The 16,163-nt window shown below is 41.1% G+C and overlaps 1 protein-coding gene across 1 annotated transcript; it reads left to right on the top strand.

Moving 5' to 3' along the window:
- The first annotated feature begins 16 nt into the window (after positions 1-16).
- LOC115416409 (mitotic checkpoint serine/threonine-protein kinase BUB1-like) lies at positions 17-15,918 on the top strand. Its single transcript, XM_030130171.1, is given in 16 exon segments — positions 17-150; positions 467-507; positions 765-884; positions 4,333-4,443; positions 5,563-5,644; positions 5,742-5,823; positions 6,676-6,853; positions 8,046-8,109; positions 9,873-10,699; positions 12,166-12,266; positions 13,025-13,186; positions 13,596-13,753; positions 14,484-14,661; positions 14,772-14,801; positions 14,803-14,879; positions 15,622-15,918. Coding segments are annotated over 16 exon segments (2,514 nt in total). The 5' UTR covers positions 17-46; the 3' UTR covers positions 15,821-15,918.
- The last annotated feature ends 245 nt before the right edge of the window (positions 15,919-16,163 follow it).

Genomic DNA, 16,163 nt, shown 5'->3' with positions numbered 1-16,163 from the left:
CTCCAACCCCCCACAGCAGAGCAACGGGACACCCGACGCCACGGCGATGATGCAACCACTGCAGATGAACCAGGGACCGGCCCACAACCAAGACCAGGACGGCACCATGTCCCACCACGTGGACCTGGTCCAGACCAGTGGATCAGAACGGTGAGTAGATTTAAACACAGATGACTCATACTGGTCCTGTTAGACTGGTTCTCCTCTTATACTGGTTCTGTTAGACTGGTTCTGTTAAACTGGTTCTCTTGTTAGGCTGGTTCTCTTCTTATACTGGTCCTGTTAGAGTGGTTGTCCTCTTATACTGGTCCTGTTTGACTGGTTCTGTTAAACTGGTTCTCTTGTTAGACTGGTTCTCTTCTCATACTGGTCCTGTTAGACTGGTTCTCCTCTCATACTGGCCCTGTTAGACTAGTCCTGTTAGACTGGTTCTCCTCTTATACTGGTTCTCCTGTTCCTTTTCCAGTGACCCTAGTCGACCCCTGCAGCTCGAGGACAAACTCAACAGTAAGTACCTTTCTTACCTTGAACCTTCCTCTTCCTCCTCCTCCTCTTCATCCTCCTCCTTCTTCACCTCCTCCTCATTGTCTTCATCCTCCTCTTGCTAATTTTCATCCTTTTTTATCCTCCTCCTTCATCCTCATCCTCCTTCTTCTTCTCCACCTCTTCTTCCTCCTCCTCCTCCTCCTCTTCCTCTTCGTCAGCAGAACCCAACCCGGTCCATCAGAACCTCCTCAGACCGTCTCCTTCTGTCTCTGTCTCAGCGTCACAGGGAGGCGTCGCCAACCTGTCTCACGTCACTCCCAACACGTCGCTGGGCTTCGTTCAGGCCACGCCCTCACGGATGTTACCATCGCCCACCGTCAACACTCGGGAAGCACTTGGTGAGCACAACCCCACTGTGGCCGTTTCTATAGCAACACCAGGTTAATAAACACAACAGGGTGTGATTTGGGTGGACTGGACTCTATTCTCTAAACTACAGTTAATATTTGATCTGATTGTACCTCTTCTGTCCTCACTGTACCTCGGTGGAGCCAAACGTACGGCCTGTGGACCAAAACCGGCCACCAAAGGGTCCAGTCCAGCCCATGTGATGAATGTGTGGAATGCAAAAATTACACTGAAGACTTTAATAATGTTAATTTGTTGGCATTCATTATATCCCTGAAATTGAGTTTCGGGGATATAATGGTTTTACCCCAAACGCTGCCAGATATCGTTTGTGTGAACGCAATAAGATGGACAGATTTGGTTGATTTTCTTATCCCTTGAAATCATCCATCCATCCATCCATCCATTATCCACCGCTTATCCGGGGCCGGGTCGCGGGGGTAACAGTCTAAGCAGGGATGCCCAGACTTCCCTCTCCCCAGACTCCTCCTCCAGCTCTTCCAGGGGGACCCCGAGGCATGCCCAGGCCAGCCCACAGACATAGTCTCTCCAACGTGTCCTGGGTCTTCCCCGAGGTCTCCCCCCGGTGGGACATGCCCGGAACACCTCCCCAGGGAGGCGTCCAGGAGGCATCCGAAACAGATGCCCGAGCCACCTCAGCTGGCCCCTCTCAACGCGGAGGAGCAGCGGCTCTACTCCGAGCTCCTCCCTGGTGACTGAGCTCCTCACCCTATCCCTAAGGGTGCGCCCAGCCACCCGACGGAGGAAACTCATTTCGACCGCTTGTATCCGGGATCTTGTCCTTTCGGTCATGACCCAAAGCTCATGACCATAGGTGAGGGGAGGAACGTAGATTGACCGGTAAATCGAGAGCTTCTCCTCTCGGCTCAGCTCCTTCTTCACCACAACTGACCGGTACAGCGACTGCATCACTGCAGACGCTGCACCGATCCATCTGTCAATCTCACGCTCCATCCTTCCCTCACTCGTGAACAAGACCCCAGATACTTGAACTCCTCCACTTGGGGCAAAGACTCCCCACCGACCCGGAGAGGGCAAACCACCTTTTTCCGGTCGAGAACCATGGCCTCGGATTTGGAGGTGCTGATCCTCATCCCGCTCGCTTCACACTCGGCTGCAAATCACTGGTCTGCATTTTTTTCAGTGATCTACCTCAGAGATTAAATGTGCTAAATGTTCTGTATTTTAATGAGGTTACTTGTTAAACTAATGACCAAAGTGTTGGTTTGCTGCAGTTTTTCAGGTATACGATGGTGTGTTGTAACACATATATGTTGGTTTGTGTCCATTTATCCAGTAGATGTATAAATGTTCCACTGACAGAACCTGCACAGTCCATGTATTATCATGTGCAGACGGTGTTTGGAAGTAGATCTGACACTAATATTCCTTTGGACTTAAACCCATTCTATCATTAATTCTACAATTTCACATTTTGACCCCAGACTGAATCTAGGAAACTACAACCAACCAGCATTTAGGACTGGATTTATCCGGATATGTAGTTGCTTTTCCATTGAACATCTGCGCAAAACTTTACTGATATTTACTAAATATTGAAAAAAACAGAAGTGCCTAATGTCAGTTTTTCCATGAAATCACAAATGCAATGATTTGTTTATTTATTATTATAGGATGACACGTGAAGTCATTCCATAAACATGGTGATGAATGTAAATATGGTGTTGATTTACAGATATATTCATTATTATTATTATTATATATTACCCCTCTATCTCCTACTGAATTCTGAAATAATTGGGTTTCCTGGTGTGTCCACACATACCAATACATGTTTCCTGCAAAACTCTTCTTCTCTTGTTGTAATGTCTGTCAACATCCGTGTTTTTTATTCATATGACTCTAGTTACAAAAAAGGTTTTTTCTTTGTAGTTTTGCGTTATATGCCAATTTTGCTACGCCCAAAAAAACACCTCTTGCCGGCGCAAAAAATTTACATTGAAAAATGAGTTTTGGCAAAATTGTCATTTTTCCATTAAGCAAATTTTTATGCACAAGTTATATTCTCTTAATTTGAGGGTCAATGGAATAGAGACTACTGACTGACATGTGGTGAAATTTCACTACTTTTATCCTGGAAGCGTTTAACCTGTAGACCAGTGTAACCAACATAGTGGAGCCATAGTGGAAGAACCTTATTAATTTCAGGTTCTCCATGAGTATTATAATGTCACGTTTCCACTACGTGGAACCGACTCGACTCGACTCGGCTCAACTCTGGTATCAGGTCCTATTCCAGACCGTTTCCAATACAGGATACTACAGACTTTACAGTACCTGGACGTCATAGCAATGTAGCACGTTACTTCATCTGCTCAGAGTTGCTGATAAACTCACTCGTTGCGTGTTGTCTCGTCAAGCTCATGTTGAATTTTTACGTCGGCCACCAAAGACTGAACCTCCTGGACAAACTATGGTGTAGTTTTACAGATTGTCATCATGTGGCTTCACCTACCGACAGATTTACTGTAAACTTCTGCATCTGTTTTTTGTAAAAAGGCGGGGCACAGAGACTACTCTGACCAATCAGTGGTCTGCAGTGTTTATATGTCACCTTTTAGTATCTGGTCCCCAGTTCTGGAACCTCGGCGGAGGTGATATCAAAAAACTAGTACCAGGTACCAGATTCCAGGTCCTTTTTCATAATGGAAACACAAAAAGGTCGAGTTGAGCCGGTACCACGTAGTGGAAATGTGGCATAAGTCACCTATATGGGGCCACTTTAGTTGAACATTAGTTTTTTGGACATAAATCATCAACAATAGGCCGATTGAGATCAAATGTGGTTCATATTGATGTTCTTCCAAATGTCCATGTTCTGTCTACCATCCAGAGTTCATACAGGGTCATTTTCATTCACTAGATAGAGTTTTGTGGGGGAAAAAAATGGGTTCATTGACCATAATTCTGACACTATCAGGTCCATGGAGCTCAAACTGAGTTCATATCGATTGTCGAACAATTATTGTGGATAGATTTATATATAGCAGACGATTGGGGGGATTTGGGGATATACTCTTGCTAAGCCTCGTTCATAGCTGGATTGAACATGTCCAGTTGCTTTTGTTATTTACTGTCTTCAGTGCGTTGGAGGTTTTCCAAATCTACACTTTGGATGTTACCCTTGTTTAAAAAGAAGTGAAAGAAGAGGAGGAAGGGTTAAATATAATTTTCTTTTTTCTGTTGTTCAGACAAGGTATAGTTTTTTGATGTTAAAAACTATACCTTGTCTGAACAAAAGAAAAAAGAGTATAATTATGTCAACAGAAGACAAACTGAACGTCATTAGCCTTATTCGAGGAAGGGTTAAATTTGCGGAGTGAAAATGTTCTGAACTGAAGTAAAAGCCGTTGTATTTGACTCTGTTTCATCTGCATTTGTTTTTGTTGCTTCCAGATGTGATTATGGACATGTTCCAGGCTCCAACTCTATTGGAGGAGACGTTCAGCAACACATTGATGCTCCATGCCAGCGAGAAGGAACCTGATCCGGGTTTAACGAGAACTGGTGAATATGCGATTTATTAGGTTCAGTCTGTGCATAGTTTCATGTACAGTTTAGGGATGTAACGATAACCAGTATAATGATAAACGGCAGTAAAATTGCAGACGGTTAGTATTACCATTTAAATTCTAATTATCATGATAACTGTGTTTGATTACTGTACTTTTAGAGGAAAAAACCCTATGTAAATATTTGAGTATAGTTTTAATTTATTACAATTTTAATTTTCTATACCTAATATTTGGAACCAATATTCACTTTTAAGGTCTTTGAAAAGGTTCATTAAGCATCTGTGTGTTATTTATGCAATAAATTTTATACATTTTTCAAATCGGATTTTACTTTTTTTGTGTGTTTTTTGTCCTTTTATGTTTTTATAGTAGGTTAAAGTGAAAAAATAATAGACATAATAGATAGATATAGATAATAGATATAAATGTTGTGCTGAAAAAACAGATCCCAAACATGGGTATAGTAAACATTTGTTTATATAGTATATAAAGGCAAAATCAAAAGGACTGAAAAACAGACAAAATAGGCTCAGACCACTAAGGGTTAATATTTAAATGTTTCTGCAACAGGAGGTACATTGTGCCAGTTATTTTATTTGTTGTTTTTTTTTTGTTTTGTTTTCAAAATACAACTTGGTTGAATTATTTCAGTGTGTATCAGTACCTTTTGAACATTTTGAGCACAATTTCAACAATACCACAATGTAATAATGATGACCGTGATAATTTTGGTCACAATAACCATGATATGAAATTTTCATATTGTTACATCCTTAATACGGTTTAATACAGGGTTGTTAAAGTCATGTTAATTCAGGTTCCACATTCAGTCAAATATGATCTAAAGTGGGTCAGAACCAGTCAAACCATAACAGAATAACCTATAAATAATGACAATTCCAAACTTTTCTCTATGTTCTACAGTGAAAGAAGTAAAATTACATGATGAAAATGTTTTACATTTACAAACAGTCCTTTAAAAAAATGTGAACATTAATTTTCTTTGAAAAAAATATGCGGAAATAAAAACCAGTCCTTTATTTGTGGAGTCAGTATAGACAGTTCTATCCTAATTATGGGTGGGTTTTTTTTTGTTTGTTTGTTTTTTAAGGCGTGTCCTCATTGCCTAAAGCTCCTCCCACCTCCGCCCCCTTCACCATTTTCCAGGACAGCGACGACAAAGAAAACTGCAGGTACAGTCGAATCCAACATTAACTGGGAAACGTCAACATGAGTCCCTGTGGTTGTCATGAACCTGTGTTTTTTTTTTTTTTTTTTTTCTTGGTTCAGTTCTGCTCGCCCTGCAGGTGAGGAGGTGAAACCGGTCCAAGCTCTGGCTGAAATCCCTGTGTCCAGACCCTGCAGGCCTAATGTGAGTACGGGCTGATGGGTTTTATTATCTCACCGATCCATAGACGTCTTCATCATCTTTATTAGAAATGTCTTCAAACATCTTCTCCAGTGAAAGTACTGGTCAAATTCATTTCTAATTTTATATTTATCTTCTTTTGGACAATGTCTACAAAGTTTGGTCACAGTTTTGTGAAATATAGATTTTTACACTTTTGATGCATTTTTAAAATATTCTAAATGTTCCTTTCCTTCTACTGGTCCATCTGTTGATGGTTTAGATCATGGAAATGGTTCTAGATATCAGTGTAGTTCCTATTGGTCACTAATAGAAGTCAGATATGGACTGTGATTGGATGAGTTGAGTTCTCCTCCAGTAAAAATCCCGCCCACTTCTATAGTTAGATTGATGTTTATCCAGAACCACAGGACTGGAACATAATTTACGTTCAGACTGCGGACAAATGTGGCCCAAATCCGATTTTTTTTTTTTTTTTTTTTTCCCGCCCATATGTGACCTGTATCTGATCTGTTAAAGACAGTTTGAACAGCACTAATCTGATCCAGACTACTTTCATACGTGGTCCTAAATCTGACCCAGACCACTTTCATATGTGGTCCGAAATCTGACCCAGACCACTTTCATATGTGGTCCGAAATCTGACCCAGACCACTTTCATATGTGGTCCTAAATCTGATCCGGACCACTTTCATATATGTTGTCCTAAATCTGACCCAGATCTGATATTTTCCAATGTGACTTCATTCTGAACGGCCAGGTCGCATTTATCCGACCTTTACGTCATAGAAATGTGACGAATGTCACAATTCTTGGTCGCTGGGTGTTTTTAGATTCTGTTCTGTCCCTGATCAGGAGACGTCTCCAGACCTGATGCCTGATGACAGCACCATGTGGGGGGCTGCCTACAACTCCCTCAACTCTCTGGCTGCTTGTCCCAACAGCACCTCAGACTTCGCCATGTTGGCCCAGTTCGTCTCCACGCCGTTCACCCACAAAACATTTTTCAGCAGCAACTTCTCCCAGGACCAAGGTACCGAGGCAACCTTTAAACAACTATTAGTTATTTTTGTTTCAAAAAGTCCCCTTTCCTAAGTGATTTATCACCATTTATTAGAATGTAATCTTCTGCTATTTGCATTTTTCAGTGTAAATCCTGTAGTTTTCTATATTTAATTCACTGATCATGTTCATGATCATTAAAACTCAAAATAAATTCAGAGGTCATTATATTAAAACAGAGGAAACTGAAGAAAAAGGGAATTTTCAGTAAAATGTATCATTAGTTGATAAAACAATGATTTATGTTGACGATACTGTCATTTATGTTACATTATGTTAGGGCAATATCATTAACAGAACATAAAACAAATCAATTTTTATTTATATAGCACCAAATCCTAACAAAATAATAGTAATAATGGATCAGATTTTATATAGCGCTTTTCTAGACACCCAAAGCGCTTTATATTATTGATCCATTATTCATTCGCTCTCACATTCTCCCTCTGGTAGTGGTAAACTATATTTGTAGCCACAGCTGCCCTGGGGCAGACTGACAGAAGCGTGGCTGCCAATTCACGCTACAACCCCTCCGACCACCACCAAACATTCATACGCATTCATACAACAGTGTGAGTGGCACTGGAGGCAAGGAGGGGGGAGTGTCTTGCCCAAGGACACAACGGACTGACTAGGATAGAGTGGAATTCGAACCACCAACCTTTCGGTTATTGGACAACCCGCCCTACCACCTGAGCCATGGCTGCTCCCAAAAGTTTAGGATAGTGTAAATTCTGTATTTTTGTATATTTAATTCACTGATCATGTAGATGTTCATTAAAACTCAAAGTAAATTCAGAGGTTTTTATATCAAAACTAAGAAAATGGAGGAAAAAGTGAGTTGTTAGTATCTGACCATAACCCCAGTGTTTCCATCCACTGTCATTTATTAAACTCCATGGGTTTTACTGCTGAATCAGTGACATTTTGTTGCCCATTTTATTCTTTTTTCTTCAGTTTGTGGCTTATGTTTTGTAATTTTTTAATTTCACAAATTCATCCCGCGTGCCGTATCGGACCCTTTTTGGCCCTCTGGGCAACATGTTTGACACCACTGCTTAAGCTTATCTGGAGAAAACTATCTCTAAGTGTCTATAGTCCAGATTTTCTTAGGTGTTTTTAAAATTTTTTACTCAGTCCAAATGAACATCTGTTTCTTTCAGAGAATTGTGACGGTGCTGATGGACACGAAGAGGCCTTTGTGAGACGACAAACCAAAAAACTCAGGTAGTGATGTATCGTATGTCATATTGTTAACAGTTCTTCAGAGTATTTGCACTAAATGGGAACTGTCAAGGATAACACGTGACAAATGAAGCGTCGATGCTACAATCGCATTACAAGAACATCAGAATCAGAAATAAAGTAAGTTAGTAAATTTTATTTATATAGCACTTTTATGTTTATGCATTTGGCAGACGCTTTTTTCCAAAGCGACTTACAGGGGAAAACCAATCAAATCACTCAATCAATCAAATTTTATTTATATAGCGCCAGATCACAACAAAAAAGTTATCTCATGACACTTTATATATAGAGTTGGTCAAAACCAGACTCTAAGTCAATTCTACAGAAACCAACAGAATCCTCCAGGAGCAAACACTTGTGACTGGTGACAGTGGAAGGAAAAACTTCCCTTTAACAGCAGAAACCTGGAGCAGACCCAGACTCCTGGAGGATGGACGTCTGCCTTGACCAGTTGGGGTTAAAGAGAGAGAGTAAAGAAAGAGAAAAAGAGGGAGCGATAGAGAATGGGGGAGAGGGGGAGAAGGGGGGAGTAGGAGGAGACACATGGAGGCAGTTGAGGATAAGTGAGTGATGATGATGAGGGCAGGAGACAGGCAGGAACACCGCAGCAGGTCCAGAGATAATCCTGGGAAAATCTGTGATAATCCTTGGAAAAACCTTATTAGAATATTTAAAATGGAATGTCTGCCAGAGCTCGGACAGGAGGTGCTCTCAGAAGAGCTGGATCTTCAGGAGCTTCTTGAAGATAGGCAGGGATGCCTCTGTTCTCGTAGTGCTTGGTAGAACGTTCCACCAATGTGGAACGACCCATGAAAAGACCCTGTATTGTCTTTTACAAGGTCTGGGGACCACCAGACAATGTTCCCCAGATGAGCGGAGTGGTCGTGGGGCAACATAAGCATTTATCAGTGCACCTAAGTAGGTAGGAGCAGACCCACTGAGAATTTTGTAGGCTAGGATTAAAGATTTGAATTTGATGCGGGCAGCTATGGGTAGACCAGTGGAACTCAATGAGTAACAGGGTGACATGTGCCCTTTTAGGCTGATTGAAGACCAGATGCACTGCTGCATTCTGGACTTTTCAAAGATAAAATCACAAAGTGCTTTACAGTTTAGAATAAAATGTTAGTAAAAGCTTAAAATAAAATAAATAAAATGTCCTACATACACTTGGATAAAAACAGGACAGTAGTACAGAAAAACAGACAATAACACAAGCCCATAAAACATCAACCCGGGCTAAACACCTCCCTAAAAAGATACATTTTATTCTTAAAGGAGTCAATGGACTCGATGCTCCAGAACACTTTATTAACCCCAGAGGAAATTGTTGTTACAGTCAGTTCAAGTAGAATAGAAAGTAGCAGGAAAGAAATATGGATGGATGGATGTGTATGTCTTGCCCTAAATACATATACACCAAATCTATATTCAAACACTTTATTAAACACAACTGCAAAAGTAATTTGTACAATATCTACCAGACAATTTATCATGAATATAAGTAAAAGAAGTGTAGATAAGTGTGTAAAGATACTGTTGCTAATAATAATAATAATAATAATAATAATAATAATAAATGTGATATTACTGTTGAAGCTGTAAAACTGACTCATTCTAAGGTGAGTTTTATAAATATGAGGGCGATAATGTGTGGGTGTAAATGTTTCCAGAGGGTCCTAAACCCTGGTCCTGGGTCTGTTCATCTGTTCGGTGTCGGACTCTGTCTTCTGCCCCCCCAGTCCCATCATAGAGCAGAGTCCATCGGAGGAGAAGCTATCCGATGCCGTCAGTCAGCTGCAGCCGTTGTCCTCCACACACGGTACCATTGTGGGTGAAGGTCTGGCCCCGCCCCCCACCTGCCTGGCCTCCTCCTCCACCACCATGGTCCAGCCCCCCCCTCCAGCCGTTCTGTCCTTCAGAGACCACACACTGTGTCCCACCGACGCCTCCATCCAGAGGACAGTGGGGCCCGGTTGGGAGGTATACGCCAGCCCCGGACCAGACCCCCAGAGTTACGCCAAACCCAGAGGGGCAGAACCCTTCACAATCATGGAGGATCTGGACCGACCCGGCAGCCAACGGGTCCACGGACCAGCGGAGGATGTCCCCATGAGCCCAGAGAGTGTGCCCAGACTGGACTGGCTGTCCGTCAGAAGCCCAGAGCACGCAGCAGAACCAGACCTGGACGCCTTCCTGAGCCCCCGTCAGCCCAAAACCCCACAGAGCACCACCATCAGCAGGACCAGGGACGTCCCCATGAGTCCACAGCTGCAGCTCTATGTTGACGTGCCCATGAGCCCGGCACCACAACCCCCATCTGACACAGTGGACGAACCCATGATGAGTCCTGACAGGGGGGCGGGGCTGAGCGTCGATGTGTCCATGACACCCAAGACCCTCGGGACGGCCCGGTTGGAGCCAGCACCGCTGTTCTCGGACCCCTGGGACAACGAGCTGATCTCAGGTCTGCTGTCGGCCCTGAACCCCCCCCTGACGTCCCACCCCCACTGCATCAGCTGGCAAGGAAACGTCCCCAACATCCGTCCCAGGACCACCATCAGCATGGGTGAGAACCAGAACCGGGGTCACATGTGAACCGGTCCAGGGTTTAACCTTCAGGATTTATCTATGGGGTGAAAAACAACAATGACTTGAACCTTAAAGTTTTAAAGCTCAATTTGAAAGTGTCTTTGATTATGAGTAAAGACGTATTCATTTGAAAGTGGAAACTGTTTGTCCAGATGAACATTTTATTAGACTGTGTTTAGACAATGACAATCTGAACCCAAAATGCAAAACTGGCGTTGTGTTCTCACTTTAAATTCCACGCTTACATGTGAAAAATCTGCGAGCAGACGGACACGTAGCAGTGTATGAACTATCCTACTTCTGGATGTAGTATGAACACCAGGTGGCATCCGCACCACTAAAACAGAGCACCTGCCTAGAACCGCTCTACTTCTGTTCCCTCCTAGCTCCAAATACAAACACAAAACAGGAAACAGAACATTTTCCCTCTCTGCTCTACTACTTCTCTCAAAAAAGATTTGTGACAGTTGTTGAAACGACTCTTGGATGTAAATATGAGCAGCTAGGGCACAGGTGTCAAACATGTGGCCTGGGGGCCAAATCCGGCCCACTAAAGGATCTAATCCGGCCCCTGGGATGAATTTGTGAAATGCAGAAATTACACTGAAGATATTAACAATCAAAGATGTCAAAATTATTTGAATTCAGGTTCCACATACAGAGCAATCAGACCTAACCCTAACCAGGGTTGGTGACCCCCGCTTTAGACGATGATTTTTTTTAAGATTTCCACTCTGGAAGGTAGTTTCACTTTTTTGCGTTTTCAACCCCCAAAAACACCGTTACTGTCTAAAAGAAAGGCACATCTGATCAAATATTTAGTTGTTTTCACTCCCGAGTGTTGTGTAAACTGGGCCTGAGATTCATTTTCTTTTACTGTCATTTAAACATTACATCATAGATTCACCGCAAAACAAAATGACGTTGAATTGGCATCAATAAAAACACAAATAAAACACAACAGGATAAAATAATCAGTAAAGAGAAATGTATAAATATTCATAAATAGTGTGTATAATAACATCTGTGATTAAAAACTATACCAGTAGCCTTTTCAGTTTGACACAAATATTGTACGGTTTGGGTTCGAGTCAGTAGTGCAGCATATTTTATTTTTTATTCCTGATATTGTTGATGTTCATTCAACAGACTTACAGCATCATATTATTGTTGTATGTTTAGTTTAAATCCATACATTTGTATCTTTTCATCTAAGAACGACCACTGCTGAAACAGTACTGTACCTCAATCATAAAAACATAATTTTAAAAGCACTTAAACAGGAGCAGACTCAGGCTGCATCAAAACCAAAGGAGTACAAATATGTTTTAATGAGTTTTCATGAACATGTGTAACATCTGTCAGACTGTGAACAGTTTAGATGTGTAATGATGTTGGAGTGTCCACCAGGGGGCAGTATTACTGACAGTTGGTTTCCTACAGGAAAGGCCTCTCTGCGAGTCGACTGCATTCTGGGAGAAGGAGCCTTCGCCACCGTCTACCAGGCGACAGACCCCATGACCTCGGAGAGGATGGTGTTAAAGGTCAGAACCACCGGAGGCTTTTATTCACTTCCTGTTTCATCAGGTTTCACGGCACATTTACCAAATACATTATAACACGCCATGTGCATGTCCTTTTTACTATGAACTAAACAGTCAATAAAACCAACAAAAAAGAACAAAATGGGAAAAAAAGTGAATAAAATAGTCAATAAAACCAAAGAAAAAGAACAAAATGGGGGGAAAAATGAACAGTCAATAAAACCAAAGAAAAAGAACAGGGGGTGAACAAAGCAGTCTATAAAGTCAATTAAAAAATAACAATATGATGAATAAAATCAACATAAATAGAATGAAATGAAGGAAAATTAACAAAACATTAAATTTAACCAACAAAAAATGAAGAAAAAAATGAATGAAACATTAGATAAAATCAACAAAAAAATTAATCAGGAAGAGAAATGAACAAAACAGTCAGTTTTACTCATTTTTTTGTTGACTTAATCTTCATCTTTATTTGCAGTTTCTTCCACCACCTTCTCCAAAACTTCTGGTTGGATTTATTTAATATATTTTATGTTTCTTCTTTGGGACAATGTCTACAAAGGTGGTTCATAGTTTTGAATTATTAAGACTTGTGAATTTTGTGGATTTTTTTAAATATAAAAATGTTCATTTCCTTCTACTGGTCCATATTTTTTTGGTTTAGAACATGTAAATGGTTCCAGATATCAGTCTAGTTCCTACTGATAGAAGTCATATATGGACTTATGGCCGTCTTATTTGTTTGTTTTTCACAGGTGCAGAAACCGGCCAATCCCTGGGAGTTTTATATCAACACTCAGCTGGATGTGCGTTTGCAGCCCAACATCCGCCACCTGTACAGCCGCCTCAGCTCCGCCCATCTGTTCCACGACGGCAGCGTTCTGCTCGGAGAACTGCACAGCTACGGAACACTGCTGGTATGAAAACACGCCACTGTACAACTACTGCAACTACAGAGGAGGCTTTAAGTATACTGAAACATCAAAGAAAGTCCAGTCAAACAGGACATTTCATCTCAATTGTTACTATATTTTTGCCTTTAATTGAAATTGCTAAAAAGAATTTCACATTGGCAAAAAAAAGTCAGATTTGTTTTTTTTTTTGTTTTTTTTTACCTGCAGTCTAAATGTAGTGGAAGTTTATATGATCCTCAGAACAGTCAGTGGCAGCTCATGCTAATGCTAATGCTAAGTGCTCTGTGTGTATTATGGGTGAAATGCAGCGGCTGAATGTCCCCACAGAGATAATAAAGTGAGTTTGGCCTTTGACCCTAATGCATCCTGATTAACCCTGTGGATGGCTGTGTTTTCCCATCATTCCCTTCAGAACGTGGTGAACTTGTATAAATGTGGGAGTGATAAGGTGATGCCTCAGCCTCTGGTCCTCTACTTCAGTATCTGCATCCTCCACATGGTGGAGCAGCTGCACAGCGTCAACATCATCCACGCAGACATCAAACCAGACAACTTCCTGTTAGGGGAGAGGCAAGCTCCGCCCACAGTCTACACCACACCACCCTTTAATGCAGCGCTGTCCTCCTGTCCACGTCCACTCCATTTTTGTCTTCATTTTGTTCTTTTTTTATGGTTTTATGGACTTTTTTTTTGTTTTTTCATATTTGTTACATTTTGCCATTTTTTTGGTTTGTTTGTGATTAGGTCTTTTTTTTGTTTGTTTTTTTTTTGTTTGTTTTTTTGGTAAATTTTTGCTGATTTTTTTTTTTTTTTTTTTTCTACTTTTTGAAAAAGTTTTTTGTTCCTTTTCTGTTGGTTTTGATTTTTTTTTCTTTTTTTGTCAGTTTTATGGGCTGTTTTACTCATTTTTTTGGTCTTATGGACTGTTTTGTTCTTTTTTTGTCAGTTTTATGTACTTTTTGGGTTTTTTTTCGTCTTATAGACTGTTTTGTTCATTTTTTTTGTTCTATGGACTGTTTTGTTTTGTTTTGGGTTTTTTTGGACTGTTTTGTGAATGTCTTTGTTTTTTGGTCTGTTTTGTTCATTTTTTTTGTTTTATGGACTGTTTTGTTCTTTTGGTGGGGTTGAACTGATGTGTAAATTTTTTGTCAGTTTTATGGACTGTTTTGTTCTTTTTTTTTTGGACTGTTTTGTAAGTTTTTATTGTCAGTTTTATGGACTGTTTTGTCCTGTCTTTGTTTTTATTAACTGTCTTTCTTTGTTTTATTGACTTCCGTCCTCCCGCCCGTGTCCCCTTCAGGTTCCTTGAAAATAAGTGTTTTGATCCGAACAACATGGACCACGGCCTGGTCCTCATCGACCTCGGACAGAGCATCGACATGGAGCTTTTCCCACGAGGCACTGCTTTCACCGCCGCCTGTCAGACGTCAGGGTTCCAGTGCACAGAGATGCAGAGCGGGAAACCGTGGAACTACCAGGTGGGCGGGGCGAAACGGCACTGGGCGGAGTTAAACATTTTATACGAGCTTTAACGGCTGTAACTCAGACGTGTGTGTGTTTGTGCGTGTGCGTGTGTGTGTGCATGCAGACGGACTACTTTGGCGTGGCGGGGACGGTTTTACTGCCTGCTGTTTGGGACGTACATGCAGGTGACCACGGAGGACGGAGTGTGGAGGACCAACGCAGTCTTCAGAAGGTAACTGACCTGGACTGGATCTGAACCAGCTGGTCTGAGTGGGATCTGGTCTGATGTGGTCTGAGTGAGATCAGAACATCCATGGATCCACTGTGTAAAACTCAGGTTTAGATGAAAGTCATTCAATGTGTCTGAATTTGTTGGAAACGACAGAAAAACAGAACAACAAAGATCCTTTGAATGGTAGAAGAGAAAAAATAAACCTGAGAGGTGTTTGAGGATGAAAATCTGGGTTCAGTCGGGTTCAGTTTGGGGTTTCTTTATTATTTGGTTCATTTCCTCCACCAAGGAGCTTATGTTTTTGACATGGTTGGTTTGTTTGTCTGTTTGCAAGATAACTCCAAAATTTATGGACGGATTTGGATGAAAATTTCAGGAAATGTTGATACTGGCACAAGGAAGAAATGATTAAATTTTGGTGGTGATCGGGGGGGGGGGGGGGGGGACAGATCTTCCTTGGTGGAGGTCTGCGCTCTCTGAGTGCTTTTCTAGTTTTGCTAATGTTTCATTTATTTTTTTCTTTCATTGTTGGTTTAACTGAGTGTTTTGTTCCTTTTCTGTAGGTTTTTATTTATTATTTTAAATATTTGTTGTTTTTTCTGAGTGTTTTGTTCATTTTCTGTTGGTTTTTCTGAGTGTTTTGTGTATTTTCTGTGGATTTTTCTGTTTGTTTTCTTCATTTTCTGTTGCTTTCGTCTCCTGTTTTGTTGACTTTGGCCCATTTGTGTCCGCTGTCCTTCAGGAACCCTCACAGTGACCTGTGGTTGGAGTTCTTCCACACCCTCCTCAATGTTCCCGACTGTTGGACTTTGGCGGACCTGACGGCTCTGAGACAGAAGCTGACGTCGGTTCTGCTGCAGAACTACAGTTCTAAGCTGTCCACTCTGAAGAGTCGTCTGGTGGTTCTGCTGCTGGAGAACCGGAAGGCGGCCAAAAGATGACCAGCACCGGCACTGACAAAACAACATGAACCGTCACTCTGTAAAAAAAAAAAAAAAAAAAAAAAAGAATTTTGATTATCTTTTTTTTCTGATTTTTTTTCTTGTTTTTTCCATTTTCAGATGTGTCATTTTTTATTTAACAAAGAATAAAAGTTGTGTTGTTGTAGAATATCTGAATTCCTTCTCAGTGTTTCTGATTTTAGATCAAAGTTGTCGTCTTCGTTGGTAATTTCAAACATCTCAAACTGAAACACTGGTCACATTTATTTCACTTTTTAAATTTATTTATTTATCTATCTATTTATTTATTTTATTGACTGTTTTGGTCATGTTTTTGTTGGTT

The sequence above is a fragment of the Sphaeramia orbicularis genome, unplaced genomic scaffold, assembly GCF_902148855.1.
Source record: "Sphaeramia orbicularis unplaced genomic scaffold, fSphaOr1.1, whole genome shotgun sequence".
Taxonomy (NCBI): domain Eukaryota; kingdom Metazoa; phylum Chordata; class Actinopteri; order Kurtiformes; family Apogonidae; genus Sphaeramia; species Sphaeramia orbicularis.
The sequence above is the reverse complement of the archived record's forward strand: the minus strand, read 5'-3'. Positions and strand labels throughout refer to the sequence as shown.